The sequence below is a fragment of the Dreissena polymorpha genome, chromosome 13, assembly GCF_020536995.1.
Source record: "Dreissena polymorpha isolate Duluth1 chromosome 13, UMN_Dpol_1.0, whole genome shotgun sequence".
Lineage (NCBI taxonomy): Eukaryota > Metazoa > Mollusca > Bivalvia > Myida > Dreissenidae > Dreissena > Dreissena polymorpha.
In genome coordinates, this window is record NC_068367.1 from 15368247 (window position 1) to 15389029 (window position 20783).

Below are 20783 nucleotides of genomic sequence, written 5' to 3' on the forward strand. Positions count from 1 at the left end.
GTGTATTTTGGATGTCGATATTATATTAACAAACAATAAAGGAATTTACTAGGGTATCCATAGTTGTGTCCTTACACGATGAAATAATATAAAATATGCTTGAATGAAAATGAAATACTATAATTTTAATATGTTCTTAAATTTATTCATACAATATTTAAAGGAACACTTAAAAAATATTAATTAAGATATGGTCCGTATGCTTTGCAAATCTGGTCCGTATGGTCCGCAAATCTGGGCCGTATAGTCCGATAATCCTTACACAATGAAATAATATAAAACATGCTTGAATGAACATGAAATACTACAATTGTAATATTTTCTTAAATTTATTCATACAATATTGAAGGAACACGAAAGAAATATTAATTAAGACATGGTCCGTATGCTTTGCAAATCGGGGCCGTATGGTCCGCAAATCTGGGCCGTATAATCCGATAATCTGGGCCGTATGGTCCGATAATCTGGGCCGTATGGTCCGAGAATCTGGGCGTATGTTCAGGCCCGTACATTGTGTCACACCGGTCTTACTGACAATAACTTAGTGACGTCACCATTTATGTATAGAATGCAGGCCCGTATGGTCCATGGGCCGTATATCCCTTATCCGCTGATCCAGAGTTCGGAAACCAGACAACAAGCTTTCTTTAACTTGGAACACAACAACAAACATGGATTCCATTTACAATGTGTACTGGAACGAAGGTTTCTGGCTTCCAAAAGGCGTTACATGGAAGCAGTTGGAGAACAAACCCGATTCAGATGTGTACCTGCCCCAGGCATCGGACATGACATGGTCTCTGCCAATTGGACTGCTGATTTTCGCGTTTCGTTTCGTGTTTGAAAGGTGATCATTTTTATAAATCTGAATTCCTGAATGAACATGCCCTGACTAGAAAATGCCATTCTACAGCTTGTGATAACTTAATTTCGCTCGATATGTCATTGTCGGCTCGGATACTACTTATCCTCGAGTGCCCAATTTCGACGCATACAAACAGTTTGTTGAAGTTTTGTTGCTCAATATAGGGATTTTTGTAATAAATTTTGTTATTTCATTACACATGCATCTTTTATTTACACATTTTAAATTCAATCGATTGTGTTATCAACAAAAATTCGTTGAAAAACGAAATGACCTAAATCTATGTAACGGCGGCCATATCTGTTGAGAGTGCCCTAAAACGACGCATCTGATTGGTTATATGATTTCAATGTAAATATCACTCCTGTGGAGACTGAATGAATAAAATAATAACTCATGGTTGTTCTACTTAAATGTGTAATTGCTGTAAAAGTAATATGAAACTGAAATTAATTAAATCAATTAAGATTTTTAATTGTGTGATGCCATACTGTATGGCAGTGGTTTTAATAGGGGCCTGTGTCAGCAACCCTGTCATAAGCTGTGTTTATGGAAGATATGTGAATATAACCTGTAGTTCTTTTGTGGAACCTGCACTTATAATTAATTAACTGAAAATTAGTAATAAACATAATATGCAATTACCAACATAAACACGTGCTACATATAGTTAAAATTGTATTACAGCATAACGAAAAACATATCCGGACTTCAAATGAAAGTTTACGCGTACACCTTTTTCATAGTGAAAATAAATCTATTTATACCATGTTTTGTCAAATGGCAGTCACGTGACTTATGAATGAAATGGTGAACTTTTGCATACGAAACCGATGCATTATCCCACGGTCTTATTAACAACGACAATTGGGTGTAAAGTGTTCAAAAGTTTTGCATTAAGTAAAGTACATAAAAATCCATCATTTGCAAACCGATCAACCATATCTTACCTTTTAACCCGCTATTTTCCACATAACACACAATAACTATAGTAATTTGTGCGTAGAGTACCATGTGCTATTGTGTGACGTCAACGGATGTCGCTCATGTATCAAACATGCAAAACAAAAAATGCGTCGAATTGGGGCAGCGTCGATTCGGGTCACTCAACGATACATGTACTCTGGGTACTCTATACTAAGCCACTTTTCCTGTTGGTTCGGCCACCTACGCATTCAAACTCGCGCATGTGTACAATGAACGTCTGCATTATTAAGAAAAATGTGGGATTTAAAAAGGAAAATATCCATGTTTCATGAAACAATGAAAAAAATCGTCAACAAACATGCATAACATCAAAAAACTTACATGTTGAAGTTGACAGCTGGAAGTCAATATCTGCTAGACGTTTTCCTATAGGTTCGTGAATTCGATTGGTCGAACGCACGCGCTCTACTGTGAGGCTCTGTGTGGGGAAATTGCTGAGACAAATGCAGAGTCTTTCATTTCTCTATCTTGCAATTACTTTATCCTCTTTACAAAATGAACTTATAACCAATAACGTATTAAGTATGAACATTGAACGCATTCAAATGATACATTCAAGTGAATGTAATAAAACATTAATGGTCAGCATTGAAAGATTTAACAATTATTAACGAATGCGTAACATAAACGGTACAAAACAAATTTTAATTTTAAAAACAGTGTGGACAAAGGGAACTGTCTCCTTTTCACAGCACCGATTTTGTATGGCAGAAGGAAAGGTGGAGCCAATGCCCACACTCGTCGCACTGCCCCCGATTAACGATTTTTATGTGCGGCCTTGTGTCCAGATTTGTTGGACTAAATTGTCCACATACGCAACAGTTTTCGGAATCGTCCGTGTCCGATTCGGAATCAGAGTCTTCTCTTACAATGTTGGCATGCAACTTTTGTATGCCACTTGTTGACAAAATCGGGCTTTTACACATCATCTGGCTTTGAGATGTGACGGCACCGTTTAAGGAACCCATACAGCCAGCAGTTGCTTAGTGTTTTTTCCGAATCACACTTCCCTAGGTGATGCGCCAATTCCCAACTTCTGCATGGCTGTATTCAGTCTTGGCATCAGGGGTCTAGCTAGGTTCAAAATTTAGGGAGAAGTCACTTCTCCCAAAGGCCAAAATAGGGAGAAGTGGCAACTTTTCGGGGAGAAATGGTACTTTTGCATCCAGTGGTCAAGCTTAGCTCAAAATTTCGGGAGCTGTCACTTCTGTACAGTTGCGTCATAGGTCTTCATTTTACATGTATTTTTCGGCAAATTAAAGGAGAAGTATTTCCGTTCAGCTTTCAATCAACTCTTTACTTGTCCTATACCCCTCATTAAATTTGCCAATTATCATTAATCAAAAACAACTCTTATTTCACACTTAGGGGGACAACATTTACAAATACAAACACACACTCACTTAAGTGTTCATTTTTGTTATTGATATATTTAACTGAGTTAAAGTTATATATTTAACACTTTACATGCTATTTATGTGATGACTTATAAGCTATTTCAATAATAGAGGCTGAAATGGGTGATGGAATTCAAAAGGCTGCATTTCATTTATAATAAGAGATGTCAAGTGTATGAAACCTACATTTTTCTTATTTGTAATTGATTGTAAATTATTCTGGTAATTTTTATTATTTTTTTCCTGTACAGGTTTATCAAATAAAACTTCAAGTTTAACAAAACCAGTAATATTCATAATCTTCTTACTTCCTTGTAAATTTTAAGAAAATCAAGATTAAATCGAATTTATATTGTGCTACAATTTTTTAAAATAAAAAATTCATTTAAGGTCTCATTTTACAGCACAGATTCCAAATCTTACACATAAATGAGCCCTATATTTATTGCGGTAGCAGGCTCTTTCGGCCCCAAGCTCTTTCGGCCCAGTCCGAAATTTCAGGCATTTTCGGCCCCAAGCTGATTCGGCCCCAAATCGACCAGGCTCATTCGGCCCCATATTTTACTACACCTATTAACTAGGGTGTATGATTGAATAAAGGTGTTCAAAATGATATATATTGTGTTGTCTGTTTGTTCCTTTGTATTGCTTTTAATTATTGATGATAAAATGAAATTAATTGAAAACCATTATTGTTTTACAAACTGTTACCAATGTATGTAATTGTTTAATTGTTAAATTGTGCCGGCTTTTAATTTTGCATCGATTGTCAGTTTGTTTGTTAAATATTGCGTTTGATTAAAGGTGTAAATGATGAGTATTTGTTTGGTTTGTTCCATTGTTGTTTTTTGTCGGTTATTAGCAATTCTTAACGAAATTATTACAAAAAAAGTATAAAATGCTATGATTGTGTTAACCCATTCAGCCCTAGTGTCGTATATATGCGTCCAAATAATCAACAGTGGAGTTCCTAGCGTCGTATATATGTGTCCAATAATCTACAGTGTGAATTCCTAGCGTCGTAAATATACGACAACTTAGATGTAGCTCTGAATGCCTAATGACTTAAAAATACGTCTGTTCATATTGGCATTTAAATAAACAGCTATTTATTTGCAGTAAGTTTTTCAACCTAAGAAAATTCTTGTAACAAATACTTTCATAATTTGGAAAATGATTTTGTTTTATCATTTCTGGTCAAAACCCTGTGCAAAAAAAGATAAAAATAAATAAATTAAGTCATGGTAACTCATGTTGTTTTTTTTATAGTTATTTGTATTCTATTTTTGTATTTTATTTCATTCTACATTTTAATTAAGTTTTAATATAAGCATATTAAGATGTTCTCGTTTATTTATTTTTCATAAAATTACTTGCAATTGAAACATAACTGTGCTTATTAATGTTTGTTTTTATTATAAGCAATATCTTATTATTGTTTATATGTCATTTAATTATTTATTTTGTTTTATTTTAAAATAATTTTAAAAGATTGTTTTTATTCATTATTACAGTTTCTATTTGTAAAAAGTGTATACATAGATAATAATGGTATTGGATAAATTATTTGGATATAATTCAATGTTTTTTTATTTGATAAGTTATGCAAGATTTCTAAATTTTCATATATTACTACATTCATTTTTAAATTGGAAATATAATAATAAAACATCTGTCACATAAACCGTCAACAAAGTAACAATACTTAAAAACACTATATACCATTTCACACCACTAAAAGTAACAATAATCAGATAATCTGTCAGGCATTCAGAGCTGATGAGGGTCCTGATTAGCTAGGGGTAGATAAGGCTATTACTGATAGGGGCTGCCTAGAGATAAGGCTGTAGTATGGAATGAGTTAATTGGTATCATAAGTCATTTTGCTGTCTATGTTATACTTTGGTTACTAGTTCTATAATTGTGCTGTGAAATTTGGTATGATATTGGATGTTACTTGTGTTAATCGTAAATAAATTTGTAAGTGTAAGTGTTTGTGATTGTGGATTTGTGATGGAGGAGGACAAGTGTTTAGTGTGTAAGAATGCCGTTCGCTCGCTGCAGCATGGCATCACATGTGACGTTTGCGACAAATGGCAGCATCGCACCTGAAATACAGGTAAGTGTTTATTCAAATACTAACAATAAAAGTTAAAATTCTCTTACGAAACATTGTAAAAATGCTTTCAAATGAGAACTGAGACATTTAATGAAAACGTGAATAAATCTAATTGCCTTATTACAATTTGTTAATCTGGTTAGACACATGTATTTTACAACCTGATAAAGGTAATAAAACCGGGCATAGGTGCGGGTGCTATTCAATGGCTTCACTCGATAATGAAAGACGGGGTCGCATTAATTAATGAATTATGATATGGATTTTATTATTATAGTCTCATCCATATTTATATTTTTCATAATTTTGATCATATAAAACATTAAGATGATGATGCAATACAGGTAAGTGTCAATGCCAACTGACAAGCTAAGATTATCGACAAATTATTTTCCTAAGTAAGACTGAACATGGGTCTAATTTGCAAAATTTTTAATTAATTTTATTGTCATGGTTATAATTTGCAATTTTTTAAATTAATTTTATTGTCAGTTCATTGTCAGTTCAAAGTTTACTGATTTATCAACTTAAATCTACATTTGTTGTTACCTGTTAACCCGAATACACACCACACATGTATTTAACAACCTGATAAAGATCATAAAACCGGGCATAGGTGCGAGTGTGCTAGACAATGGCTTTATTCGATAATGATTGACGGGGTTGGAGTAATTAAAGAAAACAACATCTGTTTAATGCATTAACGATGTGTGAACATCGTCAAGTTAGTTATTAATAAATTAGGTTATGTTGAAAACTTATGACGAATTTTGCAAACACTTTGTAGGCATATCCGCGACAGAATATTTTAGTGCAAAGAGGGGGGATATTGTTCTTACCTTCATCTGCAATGACTGCTGCAACCGCCCTACAACGCCTGACATTAGCCTAAACATCAGCCTAAACTTAGAAAATGTCGCGCAGTTGACTATGCTTGAGGTACTAGTTACTTCTCCGATATTATTGTTATAAATATGAAGTATATTCAGGTTTTTACAGTTTCACAAGCATAAACAAGTTCAAAGATAGTTTTCATTGGTATTATTAATCATTTTGATATCATCTATTAAACGGACTAGCTCTTTATCATGCTGTCCTAAATGATTTTTCTTTGTGTCAATCGTAAATCGTAAGTAAAGTAATATAAAATAGTGACATTATTTTTGGCATTAATAGATTTAAGTTGTTTATTCGTTGTATGCTCAGGCATCCGAGGATCCTGCTTTGCTTCCACGGTTCGACATTTCGCACGATTTCGGATTGTCCGACGTGTCAGCGTCAGAAGACATAGCGCTCACATGAACGTCCGAGTTCGAGCCTTTTGATTTGACAAGAGCCGAAGTGCAACCGCCCGTTGTGATCGACGAACAGTATGTAAACTTAAAAATGGTATAATCGTGTAACTTATGAGCAATCAATATAAAATAGTTATTCTATTTAACAGTGGATACTAATGTTATATGTTAAATGCTTAACATTAGAATACTTTTTTACGTTAAATGCTTAACATTATAATAATATTAAACGTTAAATGCTTAACAGTATAAATGCTATGCCCATGTTAAACTGTTCGTTTCAGTAATCTTCCAGAGCGAGCTGTATCCGACAGTGTACTAACTCAGCCCGAAACCATAGAATACACGGTTGTAGACGCAGGAACCACAAGAGGCAAACCAAAGCTAGTATCCTCCGATGGATATTCATTCACGTTTAAGGTAATTAAGTTTTTACATAAGCCGTAAACACCCATACGTATTATTAAATATAAACAATGTTAAAATTTACATTATTTGTGTATCTGTGTATGCGTAAATAGTGACTTTAAATAAACTGCTTTAGTATGCAAAACTACTATATCTATACATTTTAGTCGCGCTCTGTAAAAATGGGGTTTAATGCATGTGCGAAAAGTATTTCTTTTTTTAAACTATTTTACGTAATGAATTAAGTATTTGTATATCAGTTACCGTTATATTTTCCCGTTTACAGAAACAGACAAAGAAGCAAGCTGTGTGGCGATGCAGCGTGCGACGGAAAGCGTTCATGTGTACCGCGTATTATGCTGATGATTGTGACTCTTATGATGAATGATGATGATTTATATTTATATGATGATTATTATGATGATGTAATTGCATTATTAATAAAATAAAAAACTTGTGTGCTGTAAATTATGTAGTATGTAATTAGGTTAAATTAATGTATTGTGTTGTTAAGACGTATGTATTTCTTATTGTTATAACTTTAAAATTATCCAAATAAATGTAATATAAATTATTTTATAGTTTGTTTTATTTTCAAAGCCGTCTCATATTCTTGTATCTATTCTTCTCATTTCCACGACGATATACCTTAAGCAAAAGACAAAGAGAATCTTTTTTCAAATGCATTAATCCTCAATAAAGATAGTATATTACTGTAATAAACAATATTCCATAGTTTTAAAGAGTTTTGACCAACATATTTGCAACGATTCATTCAAATAAAAAATGGGGCCGAAAAAGCCTGGTACCTGGGCCGAAAGAGCCTGAAATTGGGACCGAAAAAGCCTGAAAAACCGGGGCCGAAAGAGCCGACAACCATTTATTGCCAGTGTGCTAGGTTAACTCTTCCCATTTGATCATTCCTTTGTATTGTTTTAATGGGCCATTTAACTTTGCTGAAGTATAGTTATTGGTAGCCAGCACAAGGCAATTAATCAAGGCTTCACCTATGAACAATTTTAAGAACTCTAATAGCTCCCGACTGTGCATTTGAATGTTCAACTTTGCATGACCTGTAAATGTGGCAACTTCTGACTGAAAATTCTCCTGTGTCCAATTCTCAACATCAAATTGATTTTAATGGTCAATGTGTGGCACAAACAAATAATTAAAAGGTGGAGAAGTTATGTCGCCTTCATGAAATTAATTAGCGACATAAATATTCCCTTGGCGAGCAAATCGCCCACTTCGCCCACTAGCAAGACCCCTGGGCATTAATTTTTTTAAGGCACTAGCCCGGTTGGGCTACCAGCTTTGAAATTTCACTAGCCCGAATCAATTTTAACTAGCCCGAATTAAAAGTTACAATTCTGTTACATTTATTTCTACATGTATGTTTGTATTGAAAAAACATAGAACAATAAAGATTAAACATATACACACTTGATTCTGTTTTTATTCACAGTTAATGTCTGACAAAAAATTAAAACAATGTGAACAGACATCTCCATTCAATAATGGTCATTGTCTGAGTCTCCGACATCCAGGTCTGACATATTATGTATGCTCCTTAAGGCGGCCTGAATAAAAAAACAATGTTATAACATGATATAAATTTTCCAAACAAATATCTGAATAAAGTAAATAAAATGTCAAACTAGCAATAATATCTGTGCATATGAAGTAGCACAAGAAGGCAACTTTTCTTCCCAAACTTCTGAGTATTCTAAATCTAAAACGACATTTGTAGCAGTAGTTCTATCGCCTAAGCCACATATGGTTTATCGCTGTTTTGCCGATTTTACAAGCATCTAAAATGCAGTATAATACACTAGTGGTGGGTTGATTAATCAGATCGTTGACGCGTAGTCGACAAATTGCTGCTGACGTAGCTATGTAAATTTCGTGTTGACGAATTCTTTACCGTACCGACTAGTAGTCGGCGACTACAGATCATTCGATAATGATTTTGCTAAACCATTTTTGTTTACCGCTCAACTGAAACAAGCTTTTTAACCAGGTTTTCCGAAGGAAAAAACTGGTTATTAGATTGGCGAATGCGGGAGGGCTGGCTGGCTGGCTGGCTGGCTGGCTGGCGGGCTGGCTGGCGGGCGGGCGGAACAAGCTTGTCCGGGCCATAACTTTGTCGTTCATTGTGAGATTTTAAAATCATTTGGCACATTTGTTAACCATCATTAGACGGTGTGTCGCGCGAAATAATTACGTCAATATCTCCAAGGTCAAGGTCACACTTTGAGTTCAAAGGTAAAAAATAGCCATAAATGAGCTTGTCTGGGCTATAACTATGTCATTCATTATGAGATTTTAAAATCATTTGGCACATTTGTTCACCATCATGGGACGGTGTGTCGCACAAAAGAATCACGTCAATATCTCCAATGTCAAGGTCACCACGACTAAAAATAGATTTATTTTAAAACAAACTTACAAAGGGGGTTAATTTTGTTTGTTCATTTCAAAAGTTCAGTTTGAGTTGTCTCCCTTTATCAGATTTTTTTTCACAATGAAAACCTGGTTTTGTGACAATTTTGTCCCTTGTTTATTGGATAAAACTATCCCTTTAAACCAATCAGCAATCGTAATACGGTTGTGTATAGGCAATTCGTTCAAGATGTCGGTTAGTGAAGAATTTGTTCCGTTCCCGAAAAAATAAAAAAAGAAATCTGACGTTTGGAATCATTTCAGCGTCAAACTAATAGATTCTTCAAAGCCAGCCAAGGATGGGAACTTTGATTTGAAATATGTTTTCTGCAATTATTGCAGGAAACAATACACGAACCATGGTATGTTTACTCTAAAAATAAAACCATGCAAACATGCGTGTACGATGTTACATCGTTTATTTTGTCAATTTTGCAAGTTCATATAGAAGAAATCCTGAATCATATATGTCCTAATTCATTTCTTACATATAAAAATCTGCACTCATTATGTTGTGGTTATTTTTATTGTTACATTCTCTCAAGAAACCTCTTTTAAAAGTGAATGATATGGGTAAATTGTGCACAACGTGGGACAAGAACCCACTACCTCCTCATTTTCTCTTCAAACTGAGCTGGTCCCAAAAGCATAACCGTCATCTTTTTTATGCACTCCTCTTATTATAAGTAAGTCAAGTAAGGAATCGGGTTGTAAGAAAGAAGATCAACCAAAAATATATGAAAGTTTTGGAACTGGTTATACATCTTCTCAAGTTGTAGCTTTATCTGTGGCAAAAAAAGAAAGGATTGACAATGCACTGTTAGGTTTATTTGTTCACAAAATGTTACCACTGAGTTTGGTTGATCACTCTAGCTTCAAAGACTTTGTGCATGAACTTGACTCACGATAAAAAAATTCCTGGCAAAAAAACTGTCAGTGAGAAAATATCTAAACTCTATGAGAATGCACAGTCTTTACTGCACCAAGATTTGTCACGAGCCCCAAATGTAGCTTTAACACATGACACATAGACTTCAATCCACACTCACCGGAATGGGAACTACGGTCAGCTGTTCTGCAGACATCGCTTCTACCTGGATCTCATACAGGTAGGGATATATTTTAGATAATTAAATGAAGAAAATCATTTTATTAAAACAAATACTATTAAAAGAACATTTATTTATATGAAAGATGCGCTTTTTGAGGTAAACATGTACTAATTTTCTTTTATTAAGTAATCGTGCCAAATTCCATTATCAAAATAAATATTAAACAATAAATTAAAGCCAATTTAAAGGTTTCCTTAATTAAATTTGAAAAAGGCAGCCTCTGTTTTTTATGTTATAAAACTCTTAATTAATTTTTCTACGCATAATTTAAGTTTAGAAAAAAAGAGAATAACTTGTAAATAATCAATGAATTAATTTATTATTTCAATTTGCAGGCGAGAATATCAGTGATCATCTGTCGAAGACCCTCGGTGTGTGGGACACTAAAAATCCGGTGATTGTTACGGATAATGCAGCAAATGAACAAAAGGCCATTCGGCTTCTTGGTCTAGACTGAATAGGCTGTTATGGGCACAGGCTAAATCTTGTTGTTAAACATGCCTTAAAAGACGATAAGGAAAGTTCCCTTGTAACAAAGGGAAGGAGTGTTGTTGCTTTCTTCCATACTAGCAACAGGTCAACTGAACTGCTCGAAGAGCACCAAGGCCATCTGCCAGAAAAGGAGTAAGGACATAGACTAATACAGGACGTTCCCACTCGTTGGAGCTCATCACTATCTATGCTTGAAAGATTGTCGGAGCAGAAACAGGCTTTGGCGGCTGTGGCTTCTGATAACCGTCTGGGTAAACATGCAAAATTGCTGGCAAGTAGGTTATTTACATTTGAGGATGAAGGAGTTGATGAACTTATTAAAGTACTTTACCCATTCCAGCGCGCTACAGAAATGTTGTCAAGTGACAAACGGCCAACTCAGGAATTAATACTTCCAGTTATTGTAAAACTGAATAAAGCTTTAGTTCTAAAGGAGGATGACAGTGACATGATCAAGTCTGTGAAGACAAACATGAAACAACAGTTAGATTTAAGAACAGAAGATAAGGATTTTGCCCTGTTAGCTGCTCTTCTTACATCATCTTTGAAGTTCATGCCATTTGCTTCTGTGAAAGAAGTGGAGAGGGCTTCACAGTTATTGCTGGATCAACTGATTGAGTTGTACTTGGTTAGCCGGTTAGGTAAACAAGAGAAACCTGAGAATGTGGATGAAAACAGAAATAGTCTACCCCCACTACCTGAGATGCAGGAACGTATCGATGAAGATGATAACATTACTATTTTAAATGATTCACAGCAAGATGAGCCTGCAGCAAAGAAGGCTAAACTTGAAATCAAACATGATTCTCGGAAAGATGTTAAGCAAGAGTGTGGTTGGTTAGATGATGTAATTTTCATGTCGGAGGAAAAAGCTCTTTCTCCGGAGGAACAAGGACACAATGAGTGTAAATCATATCTATCAGAGCCAGGTTGTGATGGAAAAAGTGTTTCTGATTTAGAATGGTGGCAGTGTCATGCTTCAAAATTTCCCCAAGTGTCAGTATCAGCAAAAAAGTATTTGTGCATTCCCGCATCAAGTGTTAGTTCTGAGACAGTGTTCAGTCTCACTGGAAATATTATTTTGAAAGACAGCTCCAGACTTAAGCCAGCTCTTGTAGAGAAAATTGTGTTTTTAAATAACAAGTTCTTGATGAAACCCAAAAAGTAAAAAATGTGACAGTTGATTGCATTTTGTACTGTTCTTACAAGTGTTAACTTTGTAAAGTTAATGCAAAATCAATGTTGTTCAGTTGTTCTTGTTTTATTGTTTGAAAATGTTTGTTTGAAAGAGATTAGAATTCTTAAAAGAAACTTTATTTTTATGTTGTATAAAATGTTTCAGTTATTTCTTAATAATGGTGAATCCTAGTCATTTATTTTGTTATTCAATTGAATTCTGATAATGTTATAAAACATTGTGATTGTTGTTTTGTTATTTGACTTGTGTTCTGAGAACACTGGGCATAAAGCATTTGAGTAAAGTGTCATCCTAGATTAGCCTGTGCAGTCCACACAGGCTAATCAGGGACAACACTTTCCGCATTTATGACATTTTTCGTTTAAATGAAGTCTCTTCTTAGCAAAAATCCAATTTAGTCGGAAAGTGTCGTCCCTGATTAGCCTGTGCAGACTGGGACGACACTTTACGCACATGCATTATACCCAGTTTTCTCAGAACACAACTCAATTTATTTAATAAATTTAGTGGTCATTGTCAAGAAACTATTATCAAAAGGTCCATGTTTAAGTAGACATTTTTGTATTCTTCTGATAATGATCATAAAAGTTGTTCTTTTGAAATAAAATTACTTTTTAAAGATCTGTTTTTATTTACCAATCTGTAATATTCTTCACTCAGTAGTCAGTACACGATTGGTTGTTGTTATTGGGGTTTAACGCCGTTTTCAACACAGAACGTAATATTTCAGCCACAAGATTGTTCACTAATTCGAACAGGAAGCAAGATTTTTTTTTTTTTTTCTTTTTTTTTTTTTTTTTATTCAATATCATACATACAATGTAAACATGTATATGATCATACAATATAGTGATATACAAAGCAATAAAGTTCAGACATGTTTTACAAGATATGCTAATATATATTTATTTTTTTTAGAGAGAAAAGAAAACCACAACAGAGTAATAGTTATGAAAAATGATGAGTTGTATAAAGTCGGAAGAAAGCATACTGGACTTGTGTTTTTTGTTTTATATTCACAATGATCTTGTCAGATTAAAAAATAAAAATTAAAAAAAATAAATAAACAAAACTATTTTAGAGAGATAAACTAACATTAGGGTGAAATGAATATAAGTGGACAAAACATTATGAGAATTTAATCCGATTCCATTTTTGTTCAAAGATTTGTAATGTGTCATTACTGAGGGCTATTTCTTTCTCAATCTGGATTTTTAGTTTAAGACTATGGACAAAGCAATTAAAATTTGGTACTTGTTTTTTGTACTTCATGTTTAAGATAAAATATTTCATCAATATAACCATAAAATTCACAATATTATTACAGTCTATTGATTTCAATGAGTTAATTCCGAAACTTACATTTAAGAAAGATAGTTTAACGTTAAGTTGATGTTGTTCAAGAAAAAATATTAATTGATTCCAAATAGGCTGGATGTGTTTGCACTCCCAAAAAAGATGTTCTATAGTTTCAATGTTTTCACTGCAGAAGTCACACAGATTTGAGTTAGATAATTTGCATTTAAAGAGATATTTATTTGTAGCTATAATTCTATGGATGTATTTATATTGAAAATTTCTCAGTGTGCTTTCAATAGTTGCTTTATATGGCATGGTAAATATGTGTTTCCAATTAAGTTCATTTTCTTCAAAAAGGACTTGCCATTTATTTTGGATTTTGGAGTTTTCTGTAGGGTTTTTAATTTGTAGTGTGTAAAATATTTTATTTGTTTTGTTTTTTCTTCCAAGTATGTTTTCTACAAATGTTGTTTGAGTACATGGTGTATTATTTGTATTGATTTCAGATTTAATATGTATGGGTATGCTTTTGATAAGTGTGTAGTACTTCAGAAAATTATTTGAAGGTATTCCGTATATGTAGCATATATTATCAAAAGAGTAGAAATCCTTAATTCTGTAGTCATATAATTGGTCGACATATTTAATGCTTCGTTCAAACCAGTCTTTATAGAAAAACGTCTTATTGTTTGAAGTTATGTCTTTATTGTTCCATAGAATTGTTTTACTGCTAGTTTGGGTTTCTAAGTTATGAGTGACATCACTCCACGCTGATAGAACATCAGCCAGAAATATGTTTTCGTTTGCAATGTCATGTAAGATAGTATTGCTGATGTTACATTCAAAGATTAAGGAGTCACCATATTTTTTAGGATTTTCTGGTAGAATAATTTCCATTTACTCGTATTGGTATTATCTAGGTATCTTTTAACCCAGCTGCATTTGATTGCATTCAAGAATGAGTCAATGTTCGTTAATTGAATACCTCCATTTTCTACAGATTGAATTAACTGAGTTCTTTTTATTTTATCAGGTTTACCGTCCCATATGAAGTTAAATATTGCTGATTTTATATCGTTAATAACATTATTTGGTGGATTTGGGAGGACTGTTAAAACATATATCAATTTAGGAAGTGCAAACGTTTTCAATACTGTGTTTTTTCCGATTAGTGTAAGTTTACGATGATGCCATGATTTTAAGCAGTTTTTAAAATTCTGTTATTTAGGTAGTATGTTTTTAAGAACTGTATCCTTTTCATTATTTGTGAAAGTAATTCCTAACGTTGTGGCTTCATCGGATGTATTATTTTTATTATATTTATTCATTATTAACTCCCAAAACACATAAGGAATAGTCATGATAAAGTTCATTTTGATAAAATATAGCAAGATAATGTTAATATCAACAAAAAAAACTGGTTAAAATATTAAAAACTTCATTTTTTTGTTAAAGAAGCTGATTAATCGATTAATCGCTGATTATGGCCTCCGATTAATCGACTCAGTTTTGGGAAACCGATTCCAATCACTATTCAATACCATATTTATAATAAAATTTCTGTACATGAAAGAATGATCAAAATTTTGTAAATTCTCCACCATTGATTTTATTATTTGGTTGTTAGGACCAGCTAATATGCTTGTGTGTGGTTTAGAAACAGCAACTCTATGAGTTAAGATACATGAAGTAGAGTGCTGCGCTTTTTGTCATGGGCTTTTACTTTGAGCCCTGTATGCTGTGCACTTTTCCTGTAAGGCCCTTATTTACCAATGATTCTTAGGCTTTTGTCTAAAAATGAGGAATACTCTTATTACCGCAATGTGCAATGTAAGCTTCTTGAAAGTTAAGGTACCAAATATTACATAATTCTCCATATAGAACAATGTGTTAATGACTTAATTACTTAGCCTGTTTATATTCAAACTCTGAAGTACCAGTATGTTTTATTGGTTTTAAGTCTATTCTTTTCTCATAAGTTTATGAATAGCTTGGTGAATGAAGTTCCAGGTTTACTTAAAAGAAATTATTACACATTTTATGTCTTAAATTGATATTGTTGATGTTTATTTGAGCTATACTATTTACCTTAATTTTAACATATTTATACTCTGTAAAATTGATTACAAAATGAGATAAAAATTATCATTGAACGCCTTGTTTTGTTTTTAAGTTACATCATGACACCGCTTGGTTACTCATTGGGTGTGAAAAGAAAGAAGATATTGACCAAGGATCTTAACCCTATCTTGGAAGAATATTCAAAACAGAATGGAAATGTCATGAAACGCAATGCCATGGTAAGTTTACTTGCTGATTTAAAAAGTAGTTTTCACTAAAAATTATTAAAATGTCTTTCTTTCATGTAATTGCATTCTATATACAAAAAAACTTACATTTCTTTTTGCTGGATTTAGATCAAATTTCTAAATGAGAACAATAAATGATTAGCATCAAAATAACCAGAAAATTTTACTTGAAATTTCATATACAGTTGAAATAATAATCAATTATAATTAAGTCATTTTGAATTATGAAATAAAATATTTATTTGTTTAAAGACAGTTTAACATTCATTAATACAGTGAGTTGTTCACTGAAATGTTTACTTTACTTTTAATTCTATGGACCCAAATACAAAATACCATCTATGATATGTTTAATGCAGAACAACTACAGGTACAGTGTAATGGTTACAAACCACTACAGGTTATGATCAACCGCTACAGGTAATGGACACACTATACCATCAAGGATGTATTTGAAGCCCAACCACTACAGGTAATGGTCACCATCATACCATCTTAGATGTGTTTGATGCAGAACAACTACAGGTACAGTGCAATGGTTACACACCACTTAAGGCAATAGTCAACAACTAAAGGTAATGGTTAACAACTACAGGTAATGGTTAACAACAATACATGTAATAGACACAATATGCTATATATATGTGTTTGATGCAGAACAATTACATGTAATGGTCAACAACTATAGGTCATGGTCAACAACGGCAGGTTACTGTCAACAACTACAAATTATTATCTACAACTACAGGTCATGGTTAGCAACTACAGATAATGGTCAACAACTACAGGTCATGGTCAACAACTACAGTTTATGATCAACAACTACAGGTCATGGTTAACAATTACAGATAATGGTCAACAACTACAGGTTATGGTCATCAACTACAGGTCTAGATCAACAACTACAGGATATGGTCAACAACTACAGGTAATGGTCACAATATGCCATCAGTGATGTGTTTAATGCATTATAACTACAGGATATGGTCAACAACTACAGGTAATGGTCACCAACCACAGGTAATGGTCAGCAACTACAGGTAATGGTCACAATATGCCATCTATGTGTTTGGTGCCCAACATTTACAGGAAATGGTCACAATTATTTCCACAGGAGATCTCCAAAGATACAGATGTGTCTGTTAGAGACGTGGAGCGTTGGCTCAGGGATCGCAGGGTCAACACACGACCCAGTGACATACGCAAGTTCAATGAATGCGGGTAAGAAACACTGTGGTAAAAATAAGCACAACTCTTTTCTTTAAAAAAAAATATTCGCTTTTAATCTAAAAATACTTTTTGAGAAGATAACCCCAATACACACTGAAAACCTCAACAAGATGTTAGAAAGAAATGTAGGCAATAAAGAAATATAATCATACTTGAAACCTAACTTTGCTTAACTTAAAGTATTTTCTTTTTAACTGCTTTCACCATTGAATTGTGCTCAATAAACAATCTTAATTATACCCCCATTACCATTGGTAATGGGGGCCATATAGGAGTCACTTTGTCGGTCGGTCTGTCAGTCTGTCCCGAAATTTCATTCTATCTTCACCAAACTTGGTCACAAGTTGTATCTTGATGATGTATAGGTCAAGTTTGAATATGGGTCATGCCGGGTCAAAAACTAGGTCAAGGGGTCACTTAGTGTGTTTTAAACTGAAAGTTTGTCCGGACCATAACTATGTCATTTATCATTAGATTTTAAAATAACTTGGTACATTTGTTCACCATCATGGGACGGTGTGTCGCGTGAAAAAAGTACGTCGATATCTCTAAGGTCAAGGTCACACTTGGAGTTCAAGGGTCAAATACTTGTCCGGGCCATAACTTCATCATTTATTGTGAGGCTTTAAAATCATTTCGCAAATTTGTTCACCATGATGGGACGGTGTGTCGCGCGAAAGAATTATGTCAATATCTCGAAGGTCAATGTCACACTTTTAGTTCAAAGATTAAAAATGGCAATAAATGAGCTTGTCTGGGCAATAACTATGTCGTTCATTGTGAGATTTTAAAATCATTTGTCACATTTGTTCACCATCATTGGACGGTGTGTCGCGCGAAAGAATTACGTTGATATCTCCAAGGTCAAGGTCACACTTTGAGTTCAATGGTCAAAAATGGCCATAAATGAGCTTGTCCGGGCCATAACTGTGTCATTCATTGTGAGATTTTAAAATCATTTGGCATATTTGTTCACCATCATTGGACAGTGTGTCGCGCGAAAGAATTACGTCGATATCTGCAACATCAAGGTCACACTGTGAGTTCAAAGGTCAAAAATGGCCATAAATGATATTGTCCGGGCCATAACTATGTCATTTATTGTGAGATTTAAAAAATACCTGGTACATTTGTTCACAATCATTGGATGATGTGTCGTGCAAAAGAATTACGTCGATAACACTAGGTCATACTTGGAGTTCAAAAGTAAAAAAATGGCCATAAATTTGGACGGCATGTCATGGGAAAGAATTAAAGAGTTCAAATGTCGAAATGGCCATAAATGATAATGGCATTATAATTCTTTAAATCCTCCATAAATTTGATTCTCTTGTTTTGTGAAGACATCATGCAAAATAGCCTGTGTCAATGCGGCACGTGGGGGTATACGTCATGTCTGTAACAAAGCTCTAGTTCCTTATGTTGAAGACAAAATCTGATATTCAGTAAAGTGAAGTATTTAATATTGAATACAAAAAATTCATTAACAAGTCATTTGCATCTAAAGGTACCAAATATTGAAATATGAAAATGTTAGTTTAAAGCTTTTGTTTTTTAAGCTTCCCAGAGCGCACACTGCTAACAGGGAGCTTTAATGATACCTTGAATGCAAAAATACAAGCTTTTATGGCTTTCTTGATATAACATGGAAATAAATAAGCTAATGATGGGTCAAATACTTGAAACACAAAGTTTTTGTTACCAGGCAATTGGGTGTAATATTTTATAACACTATTGATACTGCATAAATGGACTGTTGTAGCTTTAATACAGGTCATGTGTTTATGTATATATTGTTTTCAGAATCAGATGGTGACATTCAATAGGTAATTGCCTGCCATTTTAAGCATGATACCCTATTGGTGTAAGCTGTATGACCTATTTGAATGTGATTTATGAGTCCCCTTCTGGTGTTACTCCGAAGGGGACTATAGGTATGTCCTCTGTCCATCTGTTTGTTCGTCCATCTGTCTGTTTGTAAAACAGGATCTTGTGATTTACCAAAAAAAATACTGAAAATACTTAGATGAAACTTTCTAGAATTATAAATGGTAATGTGAGGGTTATGTATGACCTTTTGGTTTTTATTATCTATATTTAACTAATAATTAAGACAGAGTTTAAATGTCTGATGCCTCTAAACCCTTTACCACTTAGATTCGTATTTTCACGCATTTGTAGTCCCTTAGAAAGTTACATTTAATTTAATACCTTTCTTACTAGATTCAAGTTTTAAAGGCTTCATTTCCAACCCTAAGATACTGATGAGTAGCAAACAGCATAAAACCTGAACAGACTGTGAGTTACTTGCAGGCTGTTCTGGTTTTATGCTGTTTGCATATAGCCATTTCACTTTGCTCCTGCGTGGGAAAGAGTTAATCAATATATAAATACACTGAATCCTACAAGTCAAAAAGTACATTCAGATGTAATCATGAAACTTGAAATACAAATGAAGAGCAATCTGATGTTTATGCAAAACATTTTTTCACTAAAGGTCAAAAGTCTGGCGATTTATAAAACAACCATTAATACTGCTGAAATATGAATGACATATGTAAGGGTTCAAGTGCACATGAAGGTAATGCACACAATTTAAATGATAGGCTTTTCAGTAACAAGGGACTCCTGTTTTGCTAGCAATACTTCAAAGCCTTGCTTATGATACTGTTCGACCTGTCAGGTGGAAAATTAGGCATTAATGCAATATGCCAGATGTTTGCTTTGTGTGCTAATTCTTCCTTCAAACACTTAATTACTGCAAAATCATTGACTGGTATATGTATTGTGATTTTGTTGTTTAAAAAGCATGAATGAATGAAATCGATTGTTAGCTCACATAAGCATGAAGTGCTCATGGAGAGCTATTGCGGTCACCCTATGTCCGTGTGCCAGTCGTCGTACATCATATTTCAGGTGTTTTTTTTACTAAGAAAGTGACGCCGATATTCGGCGTCTTCCCCTACCAGAATTTTTCCCCTCAAAATACAATTTCCCCACCAAAAATATCATTTTCACCAAAATATAATATTTTCTCTCAAAGAAATGTTTATTTTTCCTTTGGGCATTCGACAATTATCCAATTTGCACCATGTACAACGATCTTTCTCTCTCTCCAGACGAACACAAAAAATCTGGGAATCCCAGTTATTCTAAATATAGCTCTTAAATTACGTCATGTAAACTGGGCAACTAATCCTAATAATCATGACTATTTTACTGGATACCTGTTTTGCACGAGAAGGGTGTTTCGTCAATAAATTACCGGAAACCAGTCGAATTTTCATCCCAGCTATGTGCAAGCCAAGATATTGGCGTTCTTACACAAACAAAATAAAACATTCGGACTCTGAAGATACTGAACGCATCGAGGCATTTTTTAAGAAAGAATCATCGAAAACCGTTATAACCCCAGCAGGATTCTGAGGTTATCAACATCGAACATTGTGAAAGTGAAAGTAGACAATCGGCAGCTGCCGCTCATTTCCCTTCCAATACTGTAGCAGATCAAGATCGTCAGCCCATTCATCATGAAATTGAAATCACAAAATTGACATCGTCCCCCGGCCCCAGTACAGAAATATAGTTGAAAACATTTCCCATAATAAGATCTACACCTGCAACTTAATT

General features: G+C 33.8%; 1 protein-coding gene and 1 long non-coding RNA gene across 2 annotated transcripts; both read left to right on the top strand.

The window, feature by feature from the left end:
- Positions 1 to 605: 605 nt before the first annotated feature.
- Positions 606 to 18981, top strand: LOC127855234 (ceramide synthase 2-like). The gene is made up of 4 exons (XM_052390663.1): positions 606 to 847; positions 15788 to 15914; positions 17038 to 17144; positions 18957 to 18981. The coding sequence occupies exons 1-4, from the start codon at positions 672 to 674 to the stop codon at positions 18967 to 18969; spliced, it is 423 nt and encodes a 140-aa protein (XP_052246623.1). The 5' UTR covers positions 606 to 671; the 3' UTR covers positions 18970 to 18981.
- LOC127855242 (uncharacterized) lies at positions 6579 to 7692 on the top strand. Its single transcript, XR_008037429.1, has 3 exons — positions 6579 to 6738; positions 6948 to 7083; positions 7358 to 7692. It is a non-coding gene; the product is annotated as an uncharacterized LOC127855242 (long non-coding RNA).
- Positions 18982 to 20783: the final 1802 nt, after the last annotated feature.